General features: G+C 38.9%; 1 protein-coding gene across 2 annotated transcripts in view; it reads left to right on the top strand.

Moving 5' to 3' along the window:
* Positions 1 to 16,636, top strand: part of tbc1d32 (TBC1 domain family, member 32) — a 63,902-nt gene that overhangs the window by 30,361 nt on the left and 16,905 nt on the right. The window contains exons 24-28 of one of the 2 annotated variants that reach the window (XM_084030340.1): positions 831 to 953; positions 3,565 to 3,673; positions 6,529 to 6,622; positions 6,708 to 6,833; positions 9,885 to 9,968. In XM_084030340.1, coding sequence (XP_083886466.1) covers positions 831 to 953; positions 3,565 to 3,673; positions 6,529 to 6,622; positions 6,708 to 6,833; positions 9,885 to 9,968 — 536 coding nt within the window. The remainder of the gene's footprint in view (positions 1 to 830; positions 954 to 3,564; positions 3,674 to 6,528; positions 6,623 to 6,707; positions 6,834 to 9,884; positions 9,969 to 16,636) is intronic. The other variant, XM_084030341.1, reaches the window with a different exon arrangement.

The raw sequence follows: 16,636 nt of genomic DNA on the forward strand, positions 1-16,636 counted from the left end.
TAACCATGGTAACTGAAGTGTGCTGTAGCCTTAACCCTTAGCCTAAACACTTAATGGACCTAAGAGGCTTAATGAAACGCTCCTAAATGAACCTCTGAGCTTAAGGGACAAATTAATGGTTGAAACTTGGAGTACTTTATGCAACCGGACACTGATTTTAAAGACCATTTCATTTTGTCAAATGAATTATAGGGGTAGACGGCAGAGCAGGCAAACAATATGAGAATTGATTAATGCTGCACACCGGTGAGACACGTATGGGATCCCTCTGATTAGCACTTAATTCAGACTAAATTAAGATGAACTCTGGTGCCGATGGGAGGAGGTGGCGAGGCAGTGAAATTTGGGTCTTGGGAAATGAGTTCTTCTTCCCTTCCCTTTTTGTGATTATTCAAATTATAACTAACAAAAATGTGACCAGCAGTAACGCTGAAGTTAAAAGGATGTTTCCTTCCTGCAGGTGTGGGGTCATATGAAACCCAGAGATAAAACACACTGCAGTGTCCCGAAACGCTGCTTGAGCTTGCCGGCCTGCTTGAGTCCGGTCTCATTACCAGAAACTGAAAATGAACCATGAAGCTTTTCCCCAGGGGTTCCTACTTAACAAAGTTTACAATTGGCTATGGTGAGCTGGGACGAAAGAAATTGTGATGACTGATCCAGCACTTGCAGACATCCAATGCCAGGGGAAATAGACAACCAAAGTCCAAATGGGGTCTATGTCTGCATGGTTCTACTCCGCTGTGCAGTATGTGCTGCTGTGCTGCTACAGTATCTCAAAATGCCAGTTCTCGCACTATATTTGATGTCTTGTTTGTTTGTTGCCGTAGACTCCTCAGTGTCCTCTGCTGTAATCTGGACTCCTTCCTGCTGCTGGAGAGCCAGTACAACATCTGCTCCATGCTGCTGCAGAGTCAGATGGAGAATGTCACCGAGCTGGACACCAATGCTGGGTATGAACCAACAAACACATGAAAAAATAATACATGCAGATGTTGTAGTAATGATGTAATTATTTGTATCATTAGTGGTTATTCACATACATCTGCATGTAGCTGAAGTCAGAAAGTATAACGAGACAAACTAATGCCTGATTACAATAAACACAGGCTCATGTAAAGAAATACTTCCAACATTTTAGGAAATAATTTGCTTTTCTTCCCAAAGTGTGATGAATTGATGAAAAATATTTGCCTAAAAAATGAGCTTCAGCCAGTTAGCTTAGCTTAACATAAAACCCGAAAGACTCCAACCAGCACTTCAGAAGCTTACCAAGTAACATATTTGTAGGTCTTTATAGGCACACACCATCAAACCTGGCATCCACACTTAGACAACAAGACTTGTGTTCCACAGTCACTGCACCCTTTAGAGGTGTTGGTGTTGGTATATCTTTGAACATTCAACAGAGGTAGGCTAGCTGTTGCCTCCTACCTCCATACTAAGCTAGGCTAGCTGTTTCCTACAGTCTTTATACTAAGCTAGGCTAGCTGTTTCCTACAGTCTTTATACTAAGCTAGGCTAGCTGTTTCCTCCTACCTCCAGTCTTTATACTAAGCTAGGTTTACTGTTTCCTCCTACCTCCAGTCTTTATACTAAGCTAGGCTAGCTGTTTCCTCAACCTCCAGTCTTTATACTAAGATAGGCTAACTGTTTCCTCCTACCTCTAGTCTTTATACTAAGCTAGACTAACTGTTTCCTCCTGCCTCCAGTCTTTAAGCTAGGCTAACTGTTTCCTCCAGTCTTTATACTAAGCTAGGCTAACTGTTTCCTCCTACCTCCAGTCTTTATACTAAGCTAGGCTAACTGTTTCCTCCTACCTCCAGTCTTTATACTAAGCTAGGCTAACTGTTTCCTCCAGTCTTTATACTAAGATAGGCTAACTGTTTCCTCCTACCTCCAGTCTTTATACTAAGATAGGCTAACTGTTTCCTCCTACCTCCAGTCTTTATACTAAGCTAGGCTAACTGTTTCCTCCAGTCTTTATACTAAGCTAGGCTAACTGTTTCCTCCTACCTCCAGTCTTTATACTAAGATAGGCTAACTGTTTCCTCCTACCTCTAGTCTTAATACTAAACTAGACTAACTGTTTCCTCCTACCTCCTGTCTTTATACTAAGCTAGGCTAACTTCATCTTTATTTCAGCTCTGTTCTTCGCACACAGCCATTAGCTAGATATTGACATTCTCATTGAACTAGAACGAGGAAATGAATGAGCGTATTTCCAAATCTATTCCTTTAATATGCTTCCTGTGTATGGACATTGCCCATAATACTTGCCTAGAAAGTTTAGTTTACTCAAAACATCCCGAAGGAAGTTATTTCAGACATTTAGACATTTCAGCAGTTTCCAAATTTAGCACCCTCAACTTGAACTCAGTCATTCTCTCTCTCTCTCTCTCTCTCTCTCTCTTTCTCTCTCTCTCGTCCAGCTTTTTACTCCTCTGTGCTTCATCCTGATGGGATGGAGCACTTTCAAATGTAATTATTGCTCAGGCTGTGAAATTGTTTGTTTGTTTGCCTCGTCACAAATGAAATGAAATTAATCGTAAAGAAAGGGAAAAAGGCCATTTCTGAAAGTGGTTGATCAAGAGCCCCTCTCTCTCCGTATTGGCTGGCAGAGCTGTAGCTACTGGTTATGAATGGAAATGGCCCTGAAATGCCTCGCTCAATTTTTGGAGAATGATGACATTTTAATTTATTTCCCATCTCCATCCCGTGCCCTCTCTTCCCCTCATGCTCCCATTATCATCACAGACATCATCTTCTCTTCCTCTTTTCACTCCAGTTCAATGTTTTTCACACTTTACTTTTTGGCATCTGACTTTTTGATTTACCCTACTTTTTTCTTCAATCATTTCCCCCAATGTTCTTTCTGCTCTGACCCTTTTAATATGAGCAATTCAGAGTATAAACAAACATACTTTGTGAGAGCAATCTGGACTATGACTGTTTTTATTCACAAATAAATGCATGCAAATTACATTTGGTGGCAAACAGGCCATTGGAAAGAGAACTGTGCAAGAAATAGTCTCCTTTATTATCAAATTCAAGTTCCAATTGCTTCAGCTATAAGAACTTTGCACCCAGGCTGACACCCTTCAACCCTAAAGTGCCTTTATAATCAGAATATTCTATGGTCCTATCTAAAATTCTAACACTGAAACCCACTTTCTTCTTTCCTAACGTGTCTTGCAGTAATGATACAGTCACCCAGACACTTCAAACTGTGCACAAAGGCTTAAAGAAGACTTTCCAAAGAAAGTTATGTGAGCTTAAATACACTGGGGAAGTTTTCGTGAACTGGATGACATATTAATTAGCATGACTTTGTCTACCAAAAATATCATTAAGTACTTACAAAATTAGACTTCCGTGTATTTTATCCTACGACAGGCTCTCATTAGTATCATATGTTGCAGAAATCCTTCAGCACACTGATGTCAGTGCGTTTATTACATTAGGAGTCCATAGTCATTTTCCTTGTGTACTGCTGTTTGTTTTGCACCACCTCTTACACTCCCAACTTTGTCTAATCCTTTCCTTTCTGTTAAACCTTCTCAGGGAGTTCATCGTAGACAACCTGTCAGTGGAGAGGAATCATGTGCTGGTTCGTGTCGGTACGGTGGGAGGTCCATCTGAGAGAAAACTTCCTCCTCGAGCACTGCAAGAGGTCAGCTATGCTCTGTTGTTTTTATTGTTATCTGGTTTTGAATCGGTGCATTCTATGGTTCCTCTGTACGTGAAACATAGCCAGGCTCCCCTCCCTCGCTTAGCGGACTTTCTCGCCGTCTGTCTCTCTGAGCGTCTACTCGCTACTCGCGACCTGGGTGGGTTTACATTGCATCTAGTTGAAAGCCTGATGTGTCTGTGTCAGACTGCCGAAACATCAGTATTTGACGCCCTGGCAGTGAGACCAGCGGCTGTATATACAACCCCCTGTGAGGCTGTGGTTGACGAGTACTTTGTAGATATTTCAGTATCACAAGAATCTTGTAGGGTAAATTTGCTCTTTACGTGTACTGTATGTCCAATCAGTGTTGATGGTGGATGCACTCAGTTGAAGCAACACATCTCTCAGAGCGTGCTATATTGACAGAGAAAGCTGACTTCTCCTGCTCACGGCTCCGTGTCGGCAGTGTGTATCAGGATCCTTTGCATCCGAGCTTCAGACGCTTGGGGTCCCTCGCGGCCATATTCTCTTGTACAGCTTGCAGCCTCTGCCTCTCTCCACTGCATTACTTTGGCTGTTTGCTCTGGCTTGGATAGACATGGCTGAATATCCAAGTCAGACACAGACTGTAAAATCTATCCTCGTCCATAACATCCTCTGCACACATAATTTGGGATGCCATTTTCGCCGTTGGAAACGTAGCTTGTTTGCAATACAAGTGAAAAGAACAAGGTAGTTCAGGTTTTGAATGACATAGAGTGCATAAATACACGCTGAAATAGTATGTAGTTTTCATCCAACTACATCGCTGGATGCATGAAGAACAATCGATTTTTTGTCTCTTCGGTCAATATAGCATGCGCTGAGGAATTTACTGCTATTTGGAATGCTCATCAGACCAGTACAAGTCTACATCACTGTTTATTGGACAGTGTGGACAACTGTGTTTGTGATTTTCATTCACTTTTTTTTTACATCTTGTTCTTTAATTTAATATTTACGCAAGCTTAGTCAGTTTTGCTATTGATCATTTTATTTTTTACCAACAGTACTTCAGTCATTGTTTGCCACCTGCATCTTTAATTTTTCTCAGAATGTTTTGGGATAGATATTAATTATTTAGGTGTTGTTTATGCTGAACACAAAACAGGAAACACATTTACGCTGATGACAAGAAAAGGATTTAAAAAAACAAATCTAACTGGAGAGTGTAAATTGTTTTGGTGAGTGTTTCCTTTGTGTTTCACGGGTCTGTTTTGTTCATCTCTCCTGTCACCTATAGGGAGTTCAGGGATCACAAAGCTGTTAAATAAGCACTGATGTTGCAGTTAAGTTTATAAAACAAGGAAAATGAATCCACTCTTGGTGAGAAATGAGAAGTGAAGTATCATTGTGTTATAAACAATGGCTATTCCTGACATTTGGATGTGTCTGTTAGAATATTTCCTGCATATCAGTGGACCTAATCAATGACATGATGGCTATGAAACATCTTCAATCATGTTTAGACTTTCACTATATAATAATTAAAATATTAATATGTCAAAAAGCTAAACTTTTAGATTTCTTGTGGACATGTTTATTATGCCTCTGTTCCGGCGATAGCCATGGCCAGAGGCATTTTTGAGTTTTCCATCGGTCCGTCCATATTATGTCCCCTTCTCATGAACACAGTATTTCTGGAGCTAGATGAATTATTTTCCAAATTCTGCACAAACATCCACTTAAACTCAAGGATGAACTGATTAAAAATTCGTGGACAAATGTCAAGGTCACTGTGATCTCACAAAGCATGTTTTGGCCATAATTAATTCATATTCTAATTATGACAATTTCACATAAATGTCTGATAGGATAAAATGATGAAGTGACGGATGTATGTAAACTGCAACTTGACTGGGCGGCGGAGGCATCCGACCTCAACTTTGTCAAAACTGTTATGCATAAAAGGACTCATTCACTATAGAGACATTATGACCAAAGATGTCATATAGTCACATTGTACCCTGTGCAGGACTGTAGGGACGACTGAGGAGGTGACTACATATGCTTACACAGTTATACTATACTTTTTTTTTTTTTTTTCCTGAGAATGATACATTTTAGTCTAAATATCTTAATGTGCGAAGATAAAACATATGCACAAGATCATCATTAAATCATCATCATTAAATCATCATTAAATGAACAAATAAAATGTGGAATTTTGTGATTCTTGCATTTTTGTAAATACTCTTTTTAGGGGGGAAAAAGCAAAAGTTATGTATCTCAAATCCCATTGCATTCAGAATGATTACCTATGGCAGCAGCAGAGTCCCAGAGGTGTATAAGGATTGCATACAATCACCAGCTACTTACAGGGCGCTGTGTATCTTCTTCTAACGTCGCACGTACGCAGCAAATCACCTGAGAAGCAGACTCAAATACCAGCAGGGATTATCATGAGCGGAGGACCCAGACAATTGAATAAACAGGCCTGCTTTCTCAACCCCATTAACATTTAGAGCACACTATTCTGGCAAGTTGCACTCTGAGCTATGACTCAAAATGTATGGTTCTTCAGAACTAAGATATGACAAACATAATGCATGCAAGACTAAATGGCAGTGGCTGACAAAGAAAGAAAGGAAGAGAGAATGGAAAAAAGATGGAAAGTAGGAAACAAATGATGGCAAATCTAAACACATCATTTGAAAAAAATGCTACCAGGTCTGTGCCAAACAATTACTCATAATTAACTTATCTACAAGTCACTTTTGACTGCACTGCATTGTTCACACAAAACTGCAATATTGCAGTAGGATTTAATGAGGTGGCCGAATGGTCAATTGAATGTCTTTATCTGCTCATTCCAGGGGGAAGATCCTTACCCCTGGCCCATGTTTTCTAGCTACCCTCTACCTCACTGCTACACTTTGGAACACCCAGAGATTCACCATAACTCACAGGGTAAGAAGAACATAGATGCAGTTGCCAATATTAACTGTTGCATTAATATGATTGCTCAACTGCACTTTATTTTCCTATCTTACAGACTCTGAAATCGGTACATTTGCAGCATTATTCACAGACTCAAAGGATGAGGAGAGCTGGATGGAGATGTGCCGGAGACAATACTGCAGAGTCATGACCTCCAAACCCAACATCTTAACTGGAAAGGGTAAGCTCCTTGTTCATATTGATAATATTTGTTTGTTTTTGTTTGTTTTGTCTGTCGTTGTTTGTTTTGTGTGCTGATGGTTTAGTCATCCATTCTTTTCTTTTTTTGTTGTTGTTTTTAATCTGTTGTCTTGTATGTTGAATTCTTGTCTTGTAATATGTTGTGTGTGGACCCCAGGAAGAGTAGCTGATGTTTTCTGCATCAGCTAATGGGGATCCAAATAAAATCCATAAATGAAATCCATAAATTCATAGCTTGGTCTGAAATAGCTATTCCATCAGTTGTGTCACGTTTTACCAAATGCCAGATATATAAGTGATATATTTCCATAGAAACAATGACATTTTATAGTTATTATTATTTTTGCAACATCACTTTTTTCGTCACCTGCAAAGCTACATGTGTAAATGTGTAAATAAATATAGGAATAATGATGAGAAGACCAAAAAAGATAACAACATATGATACAGTCAAACATGTCTTCCATTGTGCTGCAGGTGCAACATACACACACACACACACACACACACACACACACACACGCACACACCACCTCCTCCTCACTGACATTACACAGATGTGAAGAAGAATTCCTCATCATTGCTGTTGACAGCCACTGTGAAATGACGCCTACTGCTTTTCTTACATAGCAGTAAATAGCTGTGATTCAAGGAGAACAAAAATACGTTCAAAATGAAGGAGTCTTGAAAATGTTGTCATTATGCATGCACTGTACGTTGATTGCTCCCTTTCATCCGCACACTGTTGAACTCCCCCTGTGAAAGCATTCGCTCTTATTTAAAGGCTTTTCACTCGAAGACCGTGATCAAGATTTATTATCTTTTAAGCTTCCCTCTGCTGCAGAAGTGCTATTTTATTTGGCACACCAATAACCTTGCAAAAAAAAACGGCATTCAACTTTTTCATAAACGTTCACAGATGGAAATTGTAGTATTTAAATCTATTAGAATTTAAGTGAACCTACTTCCTAGGTAATTTGAGGAACGTTGTGTATGTCTAACTCGCGTATGAAGACGATGTAATTATCCTTTGTGTCCTGATGGGCTTCCACACAGCTGTTAGAGGAAAATGATTAAGTGTACTATCTCGCCGTCAAAACGGTCATGATTAGAGCTGTTTGCATGTTCAATACCTCCCTATCTTGTCAGCATATTGATTGCTTAATTGGTCTCCCTCAACAGCATGTCAGTGAGATGCATTCACTTGTGCTCAGTCGGTTAGTTGCGTTGTGATGATTGTGTATGCTAATATGTCTGAAATGCTGTGAAATGCTGCTTTTTTTAGCAGAAGTATTTATTGATTGTATAAGAAGTTGCATGATGTCACTAACATCCTATTTCACTTTCTTAAGACTTTATACGAGAGCATTAATGTGTAGGTTTAATTAACAGAGAAGAAAGACGGACTGTGTGAGAAGTGCAATACAAAGCAATAAGCCCATTCTATCAACACATTCATTTTTTTATAGACAGATTGCCTTCCCCTGGCACCACTTGAGAAGAGTCCTTTCAAGAACAGAACTAGATAAGATGAGATATATTCAGCTTTGTTAAATGTTAAAGGTTGACTGGAAGTGAGCCGAAGGCAAATGCTGAGTAAGAAGTGTCATCGAGGGTCATTTGCAGCAGTTACATGTGTGGTAAAATGTCCATGAAAATGCATTGAAATAGATGAAATAATTCAATGCAGTACTTCAAATGGACCAGAGGTAGTGCTGTTACTTTACATATTGGCATTTTAGTACATGCAAGGGCAAACCTAAGGTGTGCGTGGATATTCATAGCAAGTAGTTTCTACTAAACATGAGAAACTCCTGTATATTTCTAATATACCGGCTAACTACAGCCTCCAAAATGAACATAAAGTGGAACAGCGTCCCTCCAAAACTGTTTCGACAAAATCATGTCAAAATCAGGTTTATCGCAGGGCTTTTTACCTACCTTTACCTCCAGTAGGTGTACCAAACAAAATGGCAACTGAGTATGTATAAAAAACAAAAACAGCAGGCTTTTCTGATGTTCACATGCAACCCTTTTTATTTGTAAGAAAAAAATGACAATGAGTGATTCTTGGAGATTTTAAATGATGTATTCCATTCCTGTGGAACACAAATATTTATTATTTTCAAGAGCCACAGTGAAGAAAACAATACATTTTGAATGCCAATCAACTCACATATGTATTAATATGACAAAATAAGTGCTCCTGAAAATGTGTTGTGTTGAGTCAAATCTACTGCGGTTGGAAATATATATATATATATATATATATATATATATATATATATATATATATATATATACACACACACACACACACACACACACACACACACACACACACACAATATATCTCCTTTCATCTGCCAAACAATGAATAACTGCAGCAAATGAAAGTAATACAGAATGCAACTATTAAGTTGCAGCTGGCTAGATAATAAAGGTATGATCAGTCTGTGGAAATATGTAGAAGTATGCTCCTGTGTACAACTGTGTTGGTGTATGATCTGTATTACATCGACGAGAGGCCTCACCACCCGGTGTTTCCCTCTGAATCTCACAATTAGATTTTAGATTAGACTGTGGGTGGTTGCGTTGCACGGCAGCGTGATGACACTGAAAGCAATGTTGTCAGGGTTAACTTAGTGCCGGTCAGGGGAAATAGATGGTAGCGGATGGGTAGTGATGATGTTATCGTACACGCGATTTTGGAACTGAACTATGATCTTCTGTGTCAAACACTTATCCATCCGCAACTCAATACTGCTTCATTTCTGATTATTTAGTTACTCTTTTGGCCTTTCTTTTATTCCAGTGACTCAGTGATTGCTACATCAAACAAGCATACATGGTTCACATGAAATGTCTCTTTCCAGACCATTTACACTGTAACTGGGCTGCTTAATGTAATGGTGTGTATATCAGGATTAAATAGTTGAAGTTAAAGAGCTCATGTATTTGAATTTGTAAATTCAATTTTCTTTGAACTCATGATTTATGAAGACGGACTAACATGATTTTCCCCCCTCAGTGCTGGCTGACCTTCTGGAGACGGTTGTGGCCCATCTATCCAACTCTTCCACAGAGTGCTTCTTCTCTCCAGCTCTGTACAAAGGTCAGTGGAGATGAGAAATGCATTGAGTTTATAAAATAAAGGGTACCATGTGGATCAGACCAGTAAGCAAGGGTCCTTGGGTCATAAATCAGTTATCCCTATGATGTTATTGTTACTCACTTTCACGGTTAGGAATATATAGCACTGCTTCATCATATTTATGAGCACTCATAACAGTCATAAACCATTGGTCACATTATGGAGCATTTTATAATGTTGTGTGTTCATCTATCACAGTAATATTTTGCAAGGATCATAATCATTAATGGGTTATCATTCCTATTGTTGTAGTACATTATAATCTTTTTATATTACATTCATATCATATAATAACCCTCTGAGTGGTCGTTTGGTGTTATAATCAAAATAATAACATTCCTGACGTTTGCCATTATATACATTACATGCTAGTTATAAGTCACTATAAGATCATTGTTTGCAGTTGTGAAGTGAAAAATATCATTAAATCTAAAATGTCTAGTGAGTGACCAGCAATCAATAATGAACTATTATGACCGTATAATTAAATTTAAAATGCTTTATAATGTGTTACACTTGTTGTTCAAAGACTAAGCATATTTATGAGTGCTTATATCATACAGTGTTGTAAGCAGATTTTAACGCAGTATATGTTTGTAATGCAATTTACCTTTGAGTATTGATCATTTCTGTAGTTTCAACCTGTACATAATTTACAGTGAAATCTGATCAGGATCTCTACAACACCTTATTTTAGTGTCATGTATGACCACTGTCACACTGAGGATATGCTGTTTAGACTGCCTGACTCGGTAAATCCAAATGTTCAGAGGGTGAACTGGGATTGTCAATAAGAGGGCCTTCAATGTACAGTATCTTAAGTCCTTTGAGACAAATGTGTAACTTTGGGCTATATAAATATATTTGACTTACCATGACTTGACCTTCAACTCCCACTTTCAAAGAACGTTCTCCTGCATCCCAAGTACTCCTGAATTGGCAGACGATGTCAGGAGGTGTGATCAGGACTACAGCTTGGGGGATATTGACATGAATATCCATAAATCTATAGGAATGGGATGCAGGGCTTCAGCCAGGCTGCTTTCAGCTGGGGAGAGATAACTGTTGACCTTCACTGTGGAGATTATCAAGCTGTGGAAGGAGCACTGTGAGAAACTCCTGAACCTGACTGACAAAAAGTTGTAAAATTGTGGTGAAGTGTTTTTGACCTTTCTGGTGGAGGTCAATAGGCAAAAAGCTCCACAGGGTCAGGGCACAATGAGAATTATAGCAGTTTGCACCGCCCAAACTAGTTCTTACCAAGAGATTAACTACTAAATAATTACACTGAGTAAGTGTAATTGATGAGTAGTTAATTAAAAAAATATTAGTATCTGGAACATGATCCAAATATCTGAACTTGATAAATGCTATGCTGTAAATCTTGAAAATGTTACTTTAAAAAAATAATACAACATTTCTCAAATTACAAAATGTTATGCCAATAAAATTTGAATGAATGAGTAAATAACATATAATCAGATATGTCATTACATCCATCTTTTGCACCTAAAAGCTTGTGACATGACTTCCTGTTTACAGGTTTCCAAGCAGCAGATATACACATTTCTTTCCTACTAGCTAAACTATTTCTTAAGTTATAATATTGCAAGACAATTTAATAAATCTCTGGTATGAAACCGGCTATAGTTACTAAGGAATGCAACTTGGGAAGGACTTAAAAGACTGATGCATTTATGAGTAGCTGTACAATCCAGGGGTGGATGAGTTGAGAAGTTGAAGGCTTGTTGATACAACTCTTAATGTTGTGGATGTCAGGGACAGTCCCTGTGGGCTGGCAGACATGGGGGGAGAAATTATTCCTCAATATTCAGAGCAGTGTTTTCACCCCAGGTTAAAATGTGTTATGTTTCCCAAATCAAACGTGTGAATGATTTCAGTAGGTTGGCTTGTTTGGTAGCCGCTGGGCTAAACAACTTGATCAGACTGATGGCAGCTGGAAAGGAAAGCTGCTAATTAGTAATGCTCCGTAGAATCTGAAGTGCTAATTGTGTGTTTCTCAGTCTTATTTTAAATATTTTGTACAAAAATACAGTTATAGAAGACATCACATCATGCCCTTCACCTGAAAAAAATATTTTCACAAGTTGTTAATAAGAAAAAGTAGTGAGCTGCCAGTATTATTTCTGACACTTGAATTACTTGAATTAGTCCTTTGTGTTTAAACAAGTTTAACACAATACCTGCCATATTAGTTTAAATAATCACAGATTTAAAAACATGCAGTACTGTATATTTTTAGATCTGTTCATCAATAGAAATAAAGAAACATCACATATTGAATTAATGGTTCTATATGCTCAAATGATACCTTAATGTGCAATCATCTGCCATTGAGTAGTAAAGTAATCATAATTATGATACTGCCCCTGCTTTAAGCACTGGAGGGGATGAACCCATGTGCAGAGGTCAGATAGAGAGTCAAGTACAATTTTAATGCATTTATATATATAAAGCAAAAGGGCAAAGATGTTTACAGCAACACAGACTACACCGGAAAGGTGACAAGAAAAGAAAAAGCTGTTGTGATAAGCAAATCATCTGGTCAGCTGCTTCTCCCTGACTCAACCCCTGACAAATGAAAACTGATGTATAAATAGAATGTATATACTGTAGGAGGTTGCCAGGATTGTGACCGCCTTTCCTTCACCCTGGAATAAACTCTGGAGGTTGAGCAGTGTGATTCCCTGGTAATTGGAAAAGTGGGCGTGAAAAACTAAAATATCATTAACAGTATAGTGGCTATAAAACTGCACCCTGTAGTCTGTAGAACAATTCTTTACTTTGGAATTGGTGGCTGATGAGAGGATTAGATAGAAGCCTGATGGGGATTGATGATAAAAGCTATCAAGCCGGCACTCAGCCTCTCCCAAGGCCAAGCCCTGAACCACAATACTAACTAATAATGTAAGTGGTAAGTAGTAATGAGTAATAGTGATTAAAAAGGGGGGGTAGAATGTGTGATACACTTGTCGGCTAGCCTTTTCCATTGAAGAATCAAACATTTCCCCACAGTGTACTGGATGTCTTTTATTAGTATCAGCACAGAGGCATGTCTCCTCTGAGGCCACAGTGATGAAGAATCCTAATTCTGAGTGTTTGTTTTGATGATTTATGTATCTAAGTTCACTCAAACGCTTCAAAGTTGTTGATTTATCCACTACGAGATTCATTTTCCAAATACTTGACTTTTAGAAATCCGTCACATTCAATTTACACTATTTTATTAACTTTGAACCCTTTCATGGCCTGTTCCTCCCATAATTTACACATAATATTGGTAAGAATTTGTCTGACCAGTCTAGTAAAGATTTACGTCCTGAAATCATGCACACACAAGGGACACAATTCTAAACTATAAACTTAAACTGCACTTACTGAAGAAAACATGTAAAGCCAGAGTGCTCATTATAAGGTATAAGTAATCTGAAACTAAATTGTTTCTGTTGGTATAAAGAATCTGCTGTTATTTCTCCAATCTGCTATGCTGAAAATATGTAAATGAGTGCAGTGGATTTGTAGATGCAGGCAGCTAGTTTGGTGTAAACAGCAAGACGGCAACACAAGTTCTCTCTTCACTTAATATTCCAATCCTAGTGTGCCCTGGAGGTTTCAACTGTCTATCTCACACGTGTTTCAGTTGCATCCTGGGAGATGATTGGCTTGTTCCGCAAGGTGTTGAAGGGCACGTCTGTATTTTCCAACCTGGACCCGATTTTCCCATAATTTTGTGTTTTAGGTGAATGTCTGACACCATTATAGGAAGGAGCCTACAGAGAAATAAAACCTTTTTCTTTACTTTCTCTTGATCCGGTCTGCGGTCTGGTTGTTATTGTGTCTAGACAAGACTCTCTCAGGGAGAAGTATCCTGAACAACAAGAGGGCAAGGCCTCGTCCACATTGTTCAAATCAATGTAAATCTATAAATATAGCTTCAAGCCATGCCATTAAAAAAAACATGTCTGTACTCCAACACAACAGACTCTTTCTGACACTCTTCTCTCAAACTCTCATTGACATTTTTACTGTTGTTTCTCGGCCACAAGACGTGACGAGAAAACAAACCGACCAGATCAAGAGAACGGTAAAGAAAAAATTTCTCTCTCTGGTCCTTCCCATAATGTAACACTCTGAAAAAACATTGCAGCTTGTTTAACGACTGTGTTTTTGGTCAGACATGTTACAACTTGGCAGAAAGTCTTTCTTAAGCAGTACAGTTGCACTGAAACTGTATCAAATCTGTGACACCCTGGAAACTGTTTTACACTCTCTGCTCCGGCATCACACCAACAATCGTTTACGAAATTGTCATATTGGCCTCTTCATTGCTTCAAAATGAAGGTCCTCTGGTGTACACTCTATTTCATGCTATTCCATTTCCCCCCTCTAATACTCCTCTCACCTGATAGCCTCTGAAGAGAGGTCTGACTCCTAAAGGCTGCCACAGCTCTTGTTGAATTCTGCAATCCGCCAGTCACACGTGTGTACTAGTGTGTGTGCGTAGCCGGGGTAACGGTTGGTAGCGGGGCCCCTCTTAGTGCTTGATTGACGTTGACTACAGTCTCAGCCACTCTGCCCTACTTGAGTGCTTCCATTGTATGGAGAGAGCAGACTCATTTGGCGAGTATTAACCTCTGTCAGTTCACTGTTCTGAGTTGTATCTCTTCACCCTTCATGGTCTGACTCCTGAAGGCAGCTGTCAAGCAATCTCATTTATTTTAGCCGCCTGTTGAAATCGGGTGGCTGGGAACAAAGAGGGAGCGCCCTTTTCATATGACTGTTACATCTTAATAGCTCAGACAGAGATCTGCGTGTTCTCATACGAATCCTCATTTAAATAGATTTATCCTTACCGCATTCTGCATTTCATTAAACCGTCTTCTCTTTATTTTGCCAGCTGCAGAGCAAAAAATACCAGGAAAAAAAAAATAAGTCATTTCAATTGAGATTTATTGCCAGGACTGTATACAAGGAACCATAATGTTCTCCTTCACAAGTTGTAATGGGAACTAGAATTGCCGCCCCAATAGATCAATATGCAAGGATTGTTGTACAGGTAGTCCCAATTTGTTTTATGTCATAGAGAAATTTATTGTAGTTTGTTATAGTAATGTATAATTTTACCCTATTCTCAAAGGCAGCAAAAGTTGGCATTTATATAATAATGTTCATGCAGGACATTTTAAATATCGTTTACTATAAAAAAACTGTACCTTCATATTACATGCAGGGAGACGTAAGTGACTAGGACTAACATTTTCTCAGCCTTTTCCCATCCTTACGACTGCACACACTCGTCTCCTTGTCGATGTTGTTCGCTCTTTTCAAATTGTTACATACATTTCAGGTTCCATCTTTCAACAGTTACTCTTCGTAACAAAACGGTTGTGATTATAGTAATGACAAACTGTAAAATAGACTGGTGGCACAATTCTGGAGAGACAGGAAAGGAGAGGGATGGGGAGGGAGAGAATAAATACAACAAGAGAGCATTCATCTCCATTAGACAGTAATTACCATCAGCAAGAGGTTTTTAGTGATGTTAATATGTGTGGAGAGATGGGTGAGGGAGAAAATACAGCGTTGTCGTCATGCCCGCATCACAAGCTATTTTCTATCAATTAATACAAGACTTGATGGCCTGTGATTCATCCAGGCCTGATTTTTTTGTCGGCGGTTACAATTATCACTTCGATATGTAGATTACAGCAGCCGTATTATAATTTTTCTTTCCTATTTCTGCACCATTAGGCTGTAAATTAGATTCAAAGTGTTCCCTGCCACTTATGCTGTCTGGATAATACTTTCTCTATTAATTATCAAAATCTTCTCATCATCCTACCACAAACTGTCTTAAACAGGGGATCCATTAGCAAAAATGTAATAATATTCCTTCTCCCCAAAAACCAGGATGCAGTGGAAACATCTTGAAAAACAACATTTCAGTCCTCCCGCAGTTATTGCTTCATTCATTGCTCTCTCTACACTATTACAACTGTAACTCCAGAATCTAATATATTTTTATGATTCCGCTCACTTATTGGTGCTAAGTAAGAGCCCACGAGAGCAGCTGGTGAGACTGATATCTCTGCAATCTGTACAAATCTGTGGCATGTGGATCTAAAGCTGCCTTTGCTGCAGTATTTTCAGCTGCTATAGTATCTAGCCCCACAGATAAAGATAAAGTCCTGAGATAAAGCGCTTTCTCACAGGGCCCAAAATGTCATACAAAAACTCCACCACGCTCCTAAAATCAGGAGTGATGACTCCACTGGTCTAAACCATCAAAATGCTGCTGTGAAATTACCCGTGGCTGACTCTTAGTGAAATTACCCAAGTCACCTTGATGCCACGCTGCCTCGCAAACATCACAATAAAATGTCAAACAACTGCCGTAAAACTGTCAACTCTGAAATTACCCAGGCACAACATCACATCTGTAATGCCTTGAAAGAAGCAGTGTTATATTCTCGTGTTTTTTCCCCCATTCTCCGCGGCCGTAGTGTGGCCAGTTAGCGATGTCTAGGGAGTGTATTTCCTTCCATCACCTCCAGCCACATCGCCCTCCTCTGTGCATCGTCTTGCCTGGTAATAACCACCTCTCCTTT

This window comes from Eutrigla gurnardus (assembly GCF_963514095.1).
Source record: "Eutrigla gurnardus genome assembly, chromosome: 16".
NCBI lineage: Eukaryota > Metazoa > Chordata > Actinopteri > Perciformes > Triglidae > Eutrigla > Eutrigla gurnardus.